Source organism: Myotis lucifugus, unplaced genomic scaffold, assembly GCF_000147115.1.
Source record: "Myotis lucifugus unplaced genomic scaffold, Myoluc2.0 scaffold_13, whole genome shotgun sequence".
Classification (NCBI taxonomy): Eukaryota; Metazoa; Chordata; class Mammalia; order Chiroptera; family Vespertilionidae; genus Myotis; species Myotis lucifugus.
Genome location: NW_005871061.1, coordinates 5,058,310 through 5,074,233, shown reverse-complemented (window position 1 = coordinate 5,074,233; position 15,924 = coordinate 5,058,310). Strand labels below are relative to the sequence as shown.

At 33.7% G+C, this 15,924-nt stretch overlaps 1 protein-coding gene across 3 annotated transcripts in view; it reads left to right on the top strand.

Moving 5' to 3' along the window:
* Positions 1–15,924, top strand: part of DIAPH2 (diaphanous related formin 2) — a 906,095-nt gene that overhangs the window by 245,177 nt on the left and 644,994 nt on the right. For all 3 annotated transcript variants that reach the window (XM_023750473.1, XM_023750472.1, XM_014452154.2), the window contains 5 exons: positions 2,692–2,810; positions 4,708–4,824; positions 7,087–7,205; positions 10,728–10,792; positions 14,116–14,220. In XM_023750473.1, the coding sequence (XP_023606241.1) occupies positions 2,692–2,810; positions 4,708–4,824; positions 7,087–7,205; positions 10,728–10,792; positions 14,116–14,220 (525 nt within the window). The remainder of the gene's footprint in view (positions 1–2,691; positions 2,811–4,707; positions 4,825–7,086; positions 7,206–10,727; positions 10,793–14,115; positions 14,221–15,924) is intronic.

Below are 15,924 nucleotides of genomic sequence, written 5' to 3'. Positions count from 1 at the left end.
AGGCTTGTGCCCTGACCAGGAATTGAACTGAGACCTCCTGGTTCATAGGTTGACGCTCAACCATTGAGCCATACCGACTGGGCAGAAGTATACTATATTATAGAGAATTATATGTTTCAGAGAATCTGCCTAAAGTGGTCCATATCTATACACCTAGTCTGTTTAAAAAAAATAACTGAAACATGTTTACAATATTTCACATAATTAGTAATAGTGTAATTCAGTAATTTTATAATATTATACATTAAAATAATTTTTTAAATTTAATTTATTGAGGGACACTGGTTAATAAAGTTATACTGGTTTCATGTGTATAATTCTACAACACATCATCTGACATTTTACATTTTTAAACATAAAACTAGTTATGCATTTTCAATTACTTTTATAGGATATCTGTAACAATTGTGATATGTAAAAATATTATTAATTTATTAAGTGATTATTTTTATCATTATTTATGGATATATCTTTCATAAGGTTGGATATTTGACTAAAAGGAAATTATATACAGGGTGTCCCAAAAATATGCATACCCACTTTGAATGATTATAAAGTCAGTGTTTATTAGCATACAGTTCATTTTCAAATTTTAAAAGAATCTACAGAAATGAATAGTATTTTGTCAATGCCTGTTCTCAAACTGATGGCCATTCTGGTCCAGGCACTGCTGATAAATAACAGGAAGCATTGGAATCGCAAACATCAAGAATCATTTTGTTCGGTATTTGTGTGCCCTCAATTTGTTGACTGTTGCCGGTTTTGTTCTGTAAACTATCTTTTATGTATCTCTATAAAAACAGTCTAATGTCACTTTTTGATAAATTTTCTTACTGGCTTCACCCATTATTTTAAATAAGTTAAACCTAAAAAGAGTAAAAATTAAGTGAGTTATCAGCTATTAAAATGTGCGTACATTTTTTGGGGACACTGTGTGTGTGTGTGAATATATATTTATTTTAATGGGACATTATTACTAAACAACATAAGGTATTGCATTTGTACATGTTCATATTTGTATATTGTGCTGTATATGTTCACATACTATATATATTATATAAATAATGTATTGTTCTAATTTAAAACTAAATTAAAGTATTTCACCAGTTATTTTTACTGAAAATATTTTTATCTTATTTATTTTTAATTAAATTTATTGGAGTGACATTGGTTATTTATTGAAAATATTTAATCATGCATATTGATTCCATGTTTAATAAAGTTCTGATGCTAATTAAATGACAGTATTTAACTTGAAATTTTCAAATATATTTGAATATGTTCAAGTTTTATAGTGAACATCTAAGAAAAACTGGAATGTGACATAAGAATAATGAAGGGTTTATATTCTAAAATGTGTTAAAGGTTCTTTCTGCAGTGACCAGCATATTGAGTGTGTCTGGCTTCTGTTTTCTGAACAGAGTTCAGAAATCACCTCTTAATATGACCCACCAATTTTACAATTTTGCATTCCAGTAAATGACTTCATTCCCCTTCAAAGTGGAAAACAAGACCTAAAGCAAGTTATTACTAAAGAGGAAACTAGTATAAATACATTTATTTGTTATATATTTATATGAAATTATATAGATATATATTAAGTATTTTATATGCTATTTAGGTAAATTTCAGTTGATTATTATGTTTAAGGATGTTAGAAAAATACATCTAGAAATTGCATAAATTTGTGTTTGACTTCAGTACTTGCCATTACATCTCCATTTATAATTGTTCTATTGAATAAAAATAGAAACAAGAAATGCATCCTATTTTGTTTTAGTGACCTAATTTGAAGTACACCATGCTTACATTTCCTTTCAGAGTTCAAGCTCAGCTCTGAAAATCCTAGTCCCACTTTTGGTATCACTCTGAGCATCCACAGTTGTGATTATCCATTTGGGTTTTGAAAGCTGCAACTTAATGGACACATATTAAAAGCTATCCCAGGTGATATATATTAAGCCCAACAATCTCTAGTGTGGCATGCTTCCAAAGATTTCATTTATATTATTATTTTGAAAATTATCAGAGGTGTGTAATGCATGTGCTTATAATGTATTACAAAAACAAATCTTTGATGCCCAAGTTGGTATTTTGTGATTAGGCTAAGCAAAAATGAAAGGTGGGGGAGGAGGCTAGATAAGCAGCCTGATAAAAAGTCCTGATAAAAAGACCTTTTTGCTTCAAATCACAAAATATCATTTAAAATAAACCTGTTTATTTCACTTTTCACGCCATACTTGGGACTGTTGTGCTTGAGTATATCCTCGTATTTGTTCTTTATTAATACAGTTGATCTATATTTGCATTTTTGCCAGAGGCATATGCGAATGTTCTAACTGCATGAGTTCTTTTGCCATCTTTGATTAGTGTGTTTAGTCAAAACGACAGCATTTAATTTGGGTTGTTAGCAATTATTTTTTTCCCTTTGTAAAAGTGATTGTTAATTTTTTAATGTGAATAATCAAAATCTGGGGCATGAAAAGAAAATGCAATGAATGCAATGAGGTTCTTTTATTTTAAAATAGAAAAACGAAGCACATTTTACTTTCTTTCAGGAAACCAAGTGCGTGGGTCAATATTTGAATTGCTTCTGTGTATATAATTGAATAATAGTGTCTGGCCTTTATTACCAAAATATGCTGTTGTCAAACTGTTATTCATCTGTTAAGTTTTATGTTTAAATGTTAGGATCTGAAAGAAAAAGAGAATGATGAGCTTGATATTCAGTTGAGAGTATTCGATGAAAACAAAGAGGACGACCTAACTGAGTTATCACATCGTCTCAACGACATTCGAGCAGAAATGGAATATCCTTTTGACAAGCCAGAAAAATCATTTTGCATGCATTGTGCAAAAAGGATGTGTATGTGATATTGTGAATCATTATTAGAATTCTTATCTGCAAGCCCAATTTACATCCATTTATTTATATTAGAACCTCACTGTGATGCTGTCCCGGAGACTCATGTGGAGGAACTGCCTGACTGTCCGGATGATTTACACAGGTTATATTGACATCTGCACAGTGGCGGTATATTCTGCTCCATGGTCTTGAAAAGAAAGAGCCTAAGGAAATATACCTCATGCATAAAAATTTAGGGGGGGGGGACTCACTGAGTTCATATGTGGCTATATGTAATATACTTTTTCAGTTTATTAAATGGTACTCAGTGGTTTAGAGATATAATTCAATTCAAATCAATGTCCTATTCTCCAAATATTTTGGTTCCTTAGCAAAACAAAGAAATGTTTAGATGTAAAAGTATCTGACTATAGTAAGGCTGTGTGATGGAAACATTCGAGTCAAATACAACTGGTGTAAAACCTTGCTATGGCATTGATTTAATATGAAATGATTTTATATTTTAAAGATAGTTGTCACAGCATTGGTTGCCATTTGTTTCACACCCATTCATGTCCTTCCTTATGGATCCTAGGGAAATTGGGACGTACTTCAGCACCAAAATGACCTTGAGCTAGACTTTTCCTCTGTGATGTCTTCTTTCCTCTTCCTCCTCTCCCCTCAAAATAACTGGAAGTAGTATTCCTCTTCTTGAAACTCCCAGAATACTTTGTTTGTATCTGTCTTATTTATGTACACTTCTATGCCCCTTGAGATTGAGGTCAGAAATGTTGTATTTCATCTTTTTCCTCCAATGCTCCTATTGAAGTGTCTTACCCATAAGTACTGGATGAACAGGTATGCAACAAATAACAATTTTATTATTATAGGAGATAATTTCTCATAATTTTTAATCTGTCATTAGTGTCTCTAGTCTACAGGGTTTCCATAATATTAAATGTTTTTATGTCAGTTAGTAAATATATTGTTTTCTTGCTTTATATAGATTTTTCTTATAATCAAACTTCACCAGAAAGCTATTTTTTGATCCATTTTGTTATCACTTAAAGGACCTTATGAGACTTTAACACAGTACTCTTACATGGAGTCTAAGGAGTGATCTAGCATACACTTAATTCTACTTCACTGAAAATGTTGACATTTCAGGTTATTTTTAGGATGTTGGATTACATCTCCTCTCCTACCTTTCTATTGTATTGATTTTCCTGATGCATTTTTGAAATATGTTTTCTAGTTTATTAAAAACACTTGAACTTCAACCATTCATTTTATTTCCTAAGAAAAATGTTCCAAGTTTCATTCTTTATTATCCATGCTTTATTAAATAATGAAATACAAAGGAATGCAAATAATAATAATTTCGGATTTCATTAAGTATTTCATCTGTATAAAAAAACTGGTTTTGTGATCTTTTATCAATCCACAGAATGCTCGTTTATCTTTCTATCTTATGTCACAGTAAAAATAGAGGAGTAGTGGCTTTCGTGAACAATATAATATAGGCCCTCCCTCTATCACAACTACAGAAAGCTCAAGAGAAAACCATTTCCATTAATGACATTGCTATTCCAACAGTACCAGCTTTAATCTGGAGTTTAAAATATAATGGGTAACTGATCGCTTAAGGTTTTGATGGTTAAATGGTCTTAGAAATACTCTTTAAGTCTATCTCTCTTGTGAAAATATTAACATGATTCCATAGATTATATTTTTTATATAAACATTGCAATACAGGAGCATAGAATTGAAGGTTTAGAAACAGTAATAAAAACAAAATGATACATCAGTGAATTTAAGTTTCATGAAAAATATTTTATTTTTTTCCTTGACTTACTTTTCACTGATATGAATGAAGTATACCATCTTCTGTATAATTTGTTGAAGGACACAGCTGCTGAAAATTACTTATTATCCATTCTACAACATTTTTTGCTTATCAGAAATGATTATTATATCAGGTAAGAAGCAGTTCTCAAAGTACTACCTGTATAACTTAAATTAGATCTAAAGGAAAATTAACAATGTAGTGGGCCTAGGTAGTCTATGCATGTATGCATCCAGAAAGTGTAAGAGCTCGATGACTTAAGGTAACATTTTGTAAATGGTATTAATTTCTTTTTATTTTTTTTGGGGGGGGGGCAGAATAATTTATTTATAAAAATGGGGTACCCAAGTGACAGGACTTTTAATAGCAATGGATCCAAAGATTTTGTTGACCCTATGATGAATTTTCTTTGCTAGATGATTGTAACACAGAGTCAACACTATAGAATCTATGGTAGAACTTTTAAGTTCTTATTTTTAATATGTAAGGTTTTACTATTATTTCTAGTTTATAGTATTTTTCTAGTAATAGATGTGTTATTATCTAAGAAAACAATGCTAAATTTCAGCTTTATATTCACTAATATAATTCTTCAAAATAAATGATAATGAGACTAATCCATAAGGTTATAAATTTTATAGTCTAATAACTAGGAATATATTTGAAAGCCAGAAAGGTTTCTGAGTAACTGAAACTATCCATCAGGTGATGACCATCATCTTATATTTAACTGTTTCAGAGACTCTTAGTTGTTCTTCATAGTCAATATGCATGACATTCTGGCAACCTAGGCTTTCTGATTTCTTAAAACTTGCTTGATAAGTGCAGAAAGGAAGGCTACTATGGGGCCAGGTGTAATTGCAACAAAAATGACAGTTCTAAAGCCACATAGAAAACTATTATAGTTCAGACCAGTACAATAACTGATGGACATCATGATGTTACAGAGACATAGAAAAATGTTTAAAATATTAAATTTTATGTTTTTTTTTAAAAAGTAGGAATGATGCTAATACACTTGGAATGATTGTTGTTTCGTAAAATAAGTTCTGGTGATTAAAGGGGTACTGTGGCTGTGTGACGCAGTTACCTGGGGAAATTGTGCAAAGCCATCCATTTCTCAGTAACTGATGAAATGAAAACTTGCTATAATATGACATCCTTTTCATCCCGAGAACATCCATGTGAGGTAGAATTGTGAGCACTTATATACTACTTAGAGATAATTAGCCTGTTCTCAAAGAGAACAATTGTGTTTTCCTTATTTACCCAAAGAGTCATTGACTAGACTGACTATAATCTGATATCAATTAACCTAGGCCTTATGATGACTTGAAAGAACCTCAGATCTGTAATATACAGGGTGAGCAAAAGTAGGTTTACAGTTGTGAGTACATGAAAGTTTATTCTTGTATTATTATTTATATTACAACTGTAAACCTACTTTTGCCTTTCCCTGTATATTACTATTTTTATTCTTGATTCTAGCCCTATGACAAAGGACATGTAAGAATAATTTGAATCTGGCTTCATTGACAAACTTTTAGTAGGTTGGCTAGTTATTAGCACACAATTTTAGGGATGTTTATTTAATTTGTGTATAGTAGTATCTCTTTCTGATTTTTCTTTGTTGAATTTATCTACCACTGATCAATACTCACTTTTCCCCAAATACTAATGTAAAAAGTGCCTTTAAAAATTTTGAAGTATGCAAGTGGTCATTTTTAAGATCAGAATTACCTTGGTAGATTACAGAATTAGGATATGTTTTAAAACCTTAGACACTTTGAACAAATTGAGTCTCTAGCCATGCATATTAAGTGTGTATGCGACTATAAAATGGATCTTTTAAAATATGTGCATAAGTAGATCTTTGAAATAGTCTGTAGCATAAGTGGCTCAGTCCAGTTTTGTAAGCTATTACAGCTAATCTTGAGTAAAAGTATTGGAGTAAATTCAAGACATTGCTTGCCACCGAATGCCAAGATACCCATCCCTTATTGAAATTGAGAACATGTAGAGGCCTAGGACTATTTCCATGGATGTGAGACTAACAGGTCATTTGTTTTCATTAACTTTAGGAACAACAGCTTAAGTTTAAGTACATAAGGTTGATAAGTATCTTTGTACACAGGCATGGACCCCTGCAAACTAGAGTATTAAGTCACTAAGTGTTCACAGTTGATTATTTCACAATGGGTTTTGCACTATAACGTCCAGACCATCATTAAATGTAGGCATATTTCTTCTAAAGGAGTCTAATGACTGGGAAGATATTTTTTTAAAAACAGTGTTAGAGAAAGACATGGTTATTTTATCACAGTGAGTCAACTTTTAAGAATATTGATTTGTGTAGGTAGAAAAGGTATTTAAGAATACTTTCTCTTTTTTTCAGGCCACAATATTACAAAATAATTGAGGAGTGTGTTTCACAGATAGTGCTGCACTGCAGTGGTATGGACCCAGATTTCAAGTATAGACAAAGATTGGACATTGACTTAACTCATCTGATAGGTATGTAATATAATCCTCAATGTCCTTTGATTGTATTATACTCTCTTCTGTTTAATAAGCACTTTTTAAAAGTATATCTCTTACTGAACTTCCTTTATTAATATCTGATAAGTTATTGTGTCTATGGGTATTCAATCACTATAACTGTTAATTATTATGATCATGAGAGTTCTGCCTGTGTGACTGAAAATATGAACCTATTTCACAGGTTTCAACTCTCTTGAATTCAGATTAAAATTAATACCCCACAAAAATACAATGTATTATTATACATAAATGCGTTGCTGTTTAGAAACATGACTCTGAAATCATTTGATTCGGTTTATACTGATACCTTAATGGTTTTATAGAAATCACATGTACAATAGGGTCTAATTAATAATATAGCTATGCTATTTATGTTCAAGTTTGAGGAAAGAAACACAAGGTTACTTAGTAGCTTAAGACCTTTTAATTCTATCAAAGTAGAACAATTATATTTCATAGACTTTGAGCTAAAAAATAATTTCAGAAGTTCATGTTCATCTACTTGGATTGCTGAGGAAATGCTCTTATATCATCCTATACTCGTAATTAGCTATACTTTCTGGAACAATCTCTGGATGATATGAAACCTCTCTTGTGAAATATGCTGTGCTATCTGACCTTACAGTTAAGCAGTTTTATTTATACCTAGTCAAAATCACTATTGCTAAGATTCAAGCATGAATTCATTGTCTTGTCTATAAAAGAAGAAAAAAAACAGCTGTTGAATGCCAATTATATATTCTTCACGCCATAGCACAGAGAAGACTCACAGTAATATTCAGAGATGAATTCTTTTATTATTATTTATCACTAGAGGCCCAGTGCACGGATTTGTGCACCAGTGGGGTCCCTCGGCTTGGCCTGTGGGGATCGAGCCGAAACCAGTTCGTACACTGGTAGAGTCCCTGGCCTGGCCTGCAGGGATTGGGCAGAAACTGGCTCTCTGACATCCCCCAAGGGGTCTTGGATTGCGAGAGGGCATAGGCCAAGCTGAGGGACCCCACTGGTGCACGATCAGGGCCGGGGAGGGACCGTGTCTGGCCTGTCTCATCCAGTCCCGATTGGCCTGACTCCAGCAGCAAGCTAACCTACCGGTCAGAGCGTCTACCCCCTGGTGGTCAGTGCACATCATATGGATTGGTCAAATGGTCGAACAGTTGGACACAGCATATGAGGCTTTTATTATGTAGGATATATTTTTAAAAAAATTATTGGAGAGAGAGGAAGGGAGGGAGTGAGACAGAGAGAGGGAAAGAAAGAGGGGGGAGGGAGGGAAATAGAGAGAGAGAGAAACCTTGACTTTGTTGTCCCACTTATCTATATAGTTGTTTCTGGTATGTGCAGTGACTGGATATTGAACCCAAAACCTTGGTGTATTGGAAAGATGCTCTAGCCAGCCATGGCTATTCTTTGCTGGTATTAAAACTCCTGCTCCCTTATTCTAGGCAATCTAGAGACTTATGTAATGGAATAAAACACCAACCTCACTTCTCAGCTCAATACATTCTCTCTCTCTCTCTCTCTCTCTCTCTCTCTCTCTCTCTCTCGGATGTTCATGGAGCATTTGTATTACAATAATTTTTTTTATGCTAACCTTTAAAATGGGACTTCGAATGTCTCTATAACATTCCATTTTATGGACTGCCATATCATATTGATTAGTTCCTTCTTATTGTACATCTAGATTATTTACAGGTTTTCACAATTAAAAATGAATCTTGTGTGAACATTCTTTGTATAAATGTTTGGATTTTTCTCATTATTTCCTTAGGATTGATTTTTGTAAGCGAGGGTATGAATTTTTAAGACAAAATGCTTTTTACCTTGCCCAGCAATTAATGTGAATGCTGGTGTCATTACATATTTTTCATTGTGTTTGATAAACTCAGTAATTTATTTCATATTTTGTTTAGAAAATTATAAGGGACCATTTCTAAATATTTGTATTGGCTTGTAATCTCTTATAGACTATAATTGGCACACATACTCTGCTATTGAGTTTGGCTAGCTCATTCAGTGTTCACAGACATTTGTTTTGTGTTCTGTATGCCAGGTATTTATAATTGTGTACTGTTAACCAAAAGTACTGGGGCGAGGAGAGATGAAGGGACCAAGTGAGAGAGGATAGTCAGCATCATAGACTCGTTATTACTGGAACAATTTACTGAACTTCTCTGGGCTTCAGTTTCCTCAACCTCCAAATTCATACAAGTCAAATATATGTGTGCTTATTAATATTTTATGGTCAGAAGCCTATTGCAGTAGCTGATGAATGCTGTGGAACTTTCATTAGAACGTGTACACACACAGACATGCGTGTCCGCACACACACACATGCACATGTGCATTCACATAAAGTTTCAGGTGCTTAAAGAACTTATAGGAAATTTATGGATCTCTGTTTTAAGATCACCTGGACTTAAGGAAAATAGAGTCTCTTCTGATTTCATAATTTTGTAAGTCTTGTATTTTTTTTATAAATCATATCCTATTCCTGCCTAATTTCTGATACCTTCCGATTGAGATTTAAATCAAGATTATTACCAATCATTGCCAGCACAACACAGGTCTGGCCCCTCTTTGATCTCTTCATTTACCAATTTTCTTCTTAGTTGCCTTGCTCCAGCCATGCTGTTCTTTAATAAATAAAAAGAAAAAGAAAAAGAAAAGCTATATTGAGGTATTCTGGACATGAGAAAAACTACCCAACTTTAAAGTATGCGATTTGATAAAATTTTGATATTTAGTTATATTTAACACCACTATCACAGTCAAGATAATAACATGTCTATCACCCCAGAAAGTTAAAACTGCTATGACATTCATATGCAAGTCTGGGTATAGACATATGTTTTTATTTCTCGGGGATAAATAAATAGGTGTGGCATGGCTAAGTACAGAAGAGACTGTATGTATAATAATAATAATATTGTCCAAAAGAAGTTCTTCACTTATTTATATTCTGAAGTGTTTGATTAGATGTGAGAAGTTAAATGTTTATTTCCTTATTTTCATAATATATTCTGCCCCCATTAGAATTTACTTAAATGAAGTCTTTAGGAAACCTGAATTAATGAATGCTCTTGTATCTCTACCTCTAGCCTTATTTTAAGGACCATTTTGAGTTTTAATAATCTTAAGCATAGATTTTTTGGGACCTAGCTACCCATAATAAACTACAAAACAATTTTTAAAGAATTCTATAATTGTGAAAGTTGCAAAATAATTAAATACCTTTAAAACAATGATAATTTAGTCAAATATATATTTGGATGCTTGGTTTTGTGCCTCAACGATACTATCATTGAATTCAGTTAGTATGCAAAAGAAAGGCAATTTATGATGGTTTACGTTTTCTGTGGTCTAGGTCAATTTCTCTTTAACAGCAATTGGCATATAGATTGTCTACACAGTAGAGTTACAGGCTGGCAGCCATATTTTGTCTAGAGATCTGATGCAATAATTTCTAATAGTTTTTTTGGTTAATTTTAATAGATTCTTGTGTGAACAAGGCAAAAGTTGAAGAAAGTGAACAAAAAGCTGCGGAATTTTCAAAGAAGGTAAGTCTTATGAAATATTAGCCATAATTATTAAATTAATAATTTAATCACAGTGTATATTCCACCTCATTCCTTTATGTGAGGCTTTATAAATGTCGTTTCAGTTATGTAGTACTTTATGTTTCTGGATTCAAACGTAACTAGAGGATATTGATTTCTTTCATGATAAGATAAGGTTGCTACTGTTTCCTCCTCATCACCTTTAATCCATTATGGAAGAAAAACACTAGCCCTAGTCTACTAAAGTGATAAATGAAGGTTATAGTTAAAAGCGATCAACCAAAATGTATTTCTCCATTGCTTTCCTGCAGCTCTCACTTACAATAGGTATCTCCTTGGAGAACTGTGAATGTTTAGCTAGTCTTATCTGTTATACTCTAAAGTCATTGCTATTAATAGCAACAGAATGATGCAGTGTTTTCTCTCTGTGTATGGGTTTCTCGCTGCTTAGACTTACTTTCTTTGAATTTTATAATAATCATTTTTAAATGATGCTGCTGCTTCGTGCAGTCTTGTTGTAATCTGAGGTTCCCCTTATGTAAATGTCAGCTTTTTAAATATTTTAATTTCATTTAGATCTTAGATTGTCTTTTCCTTGTTTTCTGAAAGCATAGTTACAATTTTATTAGCTTGTACCAAAGGTTGCATTTTTTTGTTGTTGTTCTATCTAGACCCTATGAAGTGTTAGGATGGTATTTCTCTGCTTCTGGTGGCAGGGCCAGGGACTGAAGCAGAAGTCTAAAGGCTCTCCAGTTTTCAGCCTCTGACAGCAAGATAAAGTGCTTACATATTGCTGTCTCTTCAAAGTTATGTCTTACCTTGGAGATTAGATAATCACTTTTGCTATCACTCTAGAAATTATAGAGTATTACTGAAGTTACTTCAGGGCATCTGAAGAAATGTCTTTGCTCTTTCAGTTACTAGAATAGATTTTTAAGAGCTTGAGCATAAAATGTTTGTGTGAAGATGTCATTTTTATTGGTGAAAGAAAATGTATGCTTTTGATTAATAGACATTTATATTTCTAATGTTCTTGTTTTAAGTAGCACATTTAAAATTCCCTCTGAAAAATCTTAGAATCTCCTTAATTTTCCCCTGGAACTGTGATTAGAGACCACAAGACTGGAGCAAATTGTGACAATCTATCCAGTAAAATTTTCTGTAAGCATATGTTATGGGAAAAGGAGTCCTGAAATAATAAAAAAGAAATTTCAGTGTTTGGTGCTTTATTCTCATCACCAACATTTAGAAGAAACATATATAATTTTCCAGGGATTGTCTGCATGCTTTCTCTTATTCTAGGTGATTTTAAGAGGCAGTATAAAGCAGTTAAAAAAAGAGAGACAATGAGGGGCACTAGAATGAAAAGCAGTAGTTATAAGATCTGATCTCAGCTTTGCCACTAATTAGCTGTGACTTTAGGTAAGCCACTTACTCTCCTTGGATCATAGTTTCTTTGTCATTAAAAGGAGTGGATACATTTAGTGGATTTATAAGAAGTCTCCCAGCTCACACATCTCAGACTTCTCTGATTCCTTCTGTGAGTTCACAGATTAAGATCATTTCCGGCAGAAATACTGTGTGCCTCTCTTCAAAAGTACTAACAAACAAACCATTTGTAGAGGAAAACTATACAGCGTGCTTATGTAGACACCATGCTTGACAAGCACACAGGAGAAGCTAACTTTGGGAGGAGGATGGGAGTATAGAATCAGATAAATCTTTTTTTAGATTGAGGTAACATTGGTTAATAAAATTATACAGGTTTCAAGTGTGCAGTTCCATAACACATCATTTGTGTATTGTATTGTGTGTTTACCACCCCAAGTCAAGTCTCCTTCCATCACCATTTGTCCCCCCCGCTTTACCCTCTTCAATAGGGATAGTAGTGAGGTATCTTCTATGTGATCTAGGAAACAAGGTCATTTGCTGACTGAAGGATCTGGAGTGGGTTTGAAATTTGAAGTTATTAGAAAGGCTTTGGACCAACCTCTGTGGGACATTTTCCTAGGACTCAAGTAGACATGAATAATTGAGTTAACTAAGTAGTATTTCAGGTTTGACCAAAACACTGTGATTATCCAATTTGCTCACCCACTCTTTCTTTAGACTGGAATCTGAGTGGCATTTTATAACTTCCAAAGGTCAAATCTACTGTGAGGATGAATATGTCTTAGTGTAGTGAACATACTTTTTATGTTTTACAATCTCTAAAGACAATTTTATACAGTAAAAGATCAAAACAGAAATAAGATCATTGGAATAATGTATAGACTTCTAGAAGTGACTGGAAGTGATACTGACAATAAAGGGCAAATGTTCTATAGCTGGGTATAAGCAGTATTCACTCCAAGTATGCAGGCTTGTTTGGGCCTGCTTACAGCCCTGATTGGGGTGTGAGCTGGGCAGGATGCAGTAAATGGGAACTCACCATTCAGATGGTCTCTTTGGCTTAGCACACATTAACCTCTCATTTCCCCTCTTGTAACATTTAGACAAGTGTTTTGGTTAACCACGTAGAGGAGAATGCCATTATGGCATATATCACTCTACTGTCAGATTTCAAGGAGTACTACGTTTTGGATGCTAGACAACTAAGATTATAATAGAAATATTCTCATTTGTATTAATGCACATCCATTTGAGTGTTCTAAAAGGTGCGATCTCTTTTCAAGGTTAAATATAATTAAGGAGTTGAACTGCTTGATGGCTAATTTTTAGGTTTCATTTTTCTAATTGAATAAATTTGAAAGTATGGGATGAAACATTAAAAAACAAGAATAATTCTAAAACCTAACTTTCAATAACAGAAAAGAAAGATTCATTACATATGAAGAGAGACTTCTCAGTTCACCTTTTTAAAACTGTATTTTGTATTTTTAATTGATTTTTAGAGAGAGAGGAAGGGAGAGGGAGAGAGAGAAACATCGATGAAAAAGGAGCATCATCGATTGGCTGCCTCCTACATGCACCCCCACTGGGGATTGAGCCCACAACCCAGGCATGTGGCCTGACCAGAAATTGAACCGGTGACCTCTTGGTTCCTGGGTCAGCCATTGAGCCACACCAGCAGGGATGTTTTGTTTCAGAAGTGAAAATGGGGTTTGTTTTTCTTGGGTTGGGGGCATATTTCTTCTTTACTACTACCACAGCAATATTCCACCCCCACTTAATTGTCATGAAAATAATGGAGCTCTGACTTTTTTAGTGACCTAGGAATTCAGCGAAGCAAGAGACACCCCACTTACTTAATACCTAATGTTGTTTAAAACTTTCTCATAACTGTATTATGAAGTGTACATTTATGGTGGTGATCATTGCAGTTTGATGAAGAATTCACAGCTCGGCAGGAAGCACAAGCTGAGCTTCAGAAAAGAGAAGAAAAAATCAAGGAGCTTGAAACAGAAATCCAGCAACTTCGAACCCAGGTAATGAAACAAGATATAGACTTTGTGTCATGTCACAGTGAGGTTTATGGTAGAAATTATCTTGTTAGATGAAGGAAAAATACGACCAGAAGCAGACTTTTGGCAGTTTCACATTTTCGTTGAAATAACTACAGATTTGATTTTCTAGGACAATAAATCATTTTAATGTTTGGATAACAATAAGGCATTAGTCACTTGATCTGCCCTGAATATCATTAATGGAATATTTTATACAAGCAAAACTGTCTCTAGATGAAATTTTCATCATGATTTGAAAAATTAGGTGCATACTCTTTTCTTTTAAAAGTAACATGAAAATGCTCCTTAATTTTAATTATCCCCAAAACTTTTTGTGATCTCTTTAAATCTCGAATACCATAATTTCAAAACTTATAAATTTTGCATTTGCACTTACATTTCCTATGATGAAAAGATTCCATATACACTTAAAATCTTAATTATACTGTCTAAACTTAAGAACTGATTAAGTACTCTCAACACATTTTATGTTTTCAGTGTATATTAAAAAATGTAAGACAATTTCTTAACATTGTGGATGCTGAGGTATTGGTTGATTGATTAGTTCTGTTGCCATCAGTCTACTGAAAAATGACTTCAAAGTCACCCAAGAACTCCCAGTTACCCATTGCAGTAGCCTTTTCCTTCCCTTAGCCTGTTTCATTCATTTCATTTCATTTTTACTGAATATTTTTCTCTTTTTTGCTATCATCTGACTTCTCTTTTTACATCTCTGAGAACTCAGTTTTTATTTCTGTTTTTGACTACCAAATGGTGACATTCACCAATTTCTCTGCTCTTTTTTCCTCTGTATGTCCTTAAAGTAATATCCATTCAATATTATAATTCAAATATCACCTTTTAGTAGGTGTCACGTCTCCTGAGTTTGTCTTATATTTCCAGCTCTTGATTACCTTTCCACATGGATGTTGAAATCAAACCCATTATCTGTGGTCACCTCTATTTTCTCAAACCAGCTTGATCTCCATTCTCACTTGTTTAAATTTTACCACAAGTTATTTTGATCATGAAGCCAGGGGCGGGGGGTGCCTTTTCCCTGACAAATTAAGCTGGCCACTGTTTTATGTCAGTTCTTTCTCCAACTCTTTTCACTTGCATCAAAACCCAGAATCGCTCAGGGTCACTCTCATTACTTCCTGCCTGAATACTACAATTGTTTCTTAACTTTCCTCCCTGCCTATAGTCTCTTCCTCCTCAGATTCATCCTTTTTGTCAGTGGCAAATTAATCTTCCTAAAACACTGCCTTGATTATTGTCACTCTGGCTTTAATATGTCCAATGGCTGCCTGTTGCATTCAGGATTAAATAAAAATCTCCTTACCAGGAATGTGAAGGCCTTCTATCATGGGCTTCCTTATCTCCCATTTGCAGCCAGTCTGACTGCTCCCCTAACTACAGCCTCTGTTGCAGCTAAGTCACCTTTCCTCCCTTCACATTTAGAATTTACTGTCTCCACACTTCCTTCTGCCAGCATTTCCCAGACATTAGTTACAGAGATGCTAATAGGTTTTTCATGAGGAAAGCATGCCATAGTCCAATAAATTTGGTACACTTGAAATTCTCCTCTTGGAGAGTCAGAATACTCATTAGCATATTAAAGGGTCTGAGATGTCCTACATTGATGAAACCTGTCCACTTCTTTTGCATAGAGCTTTCCCAAACTCA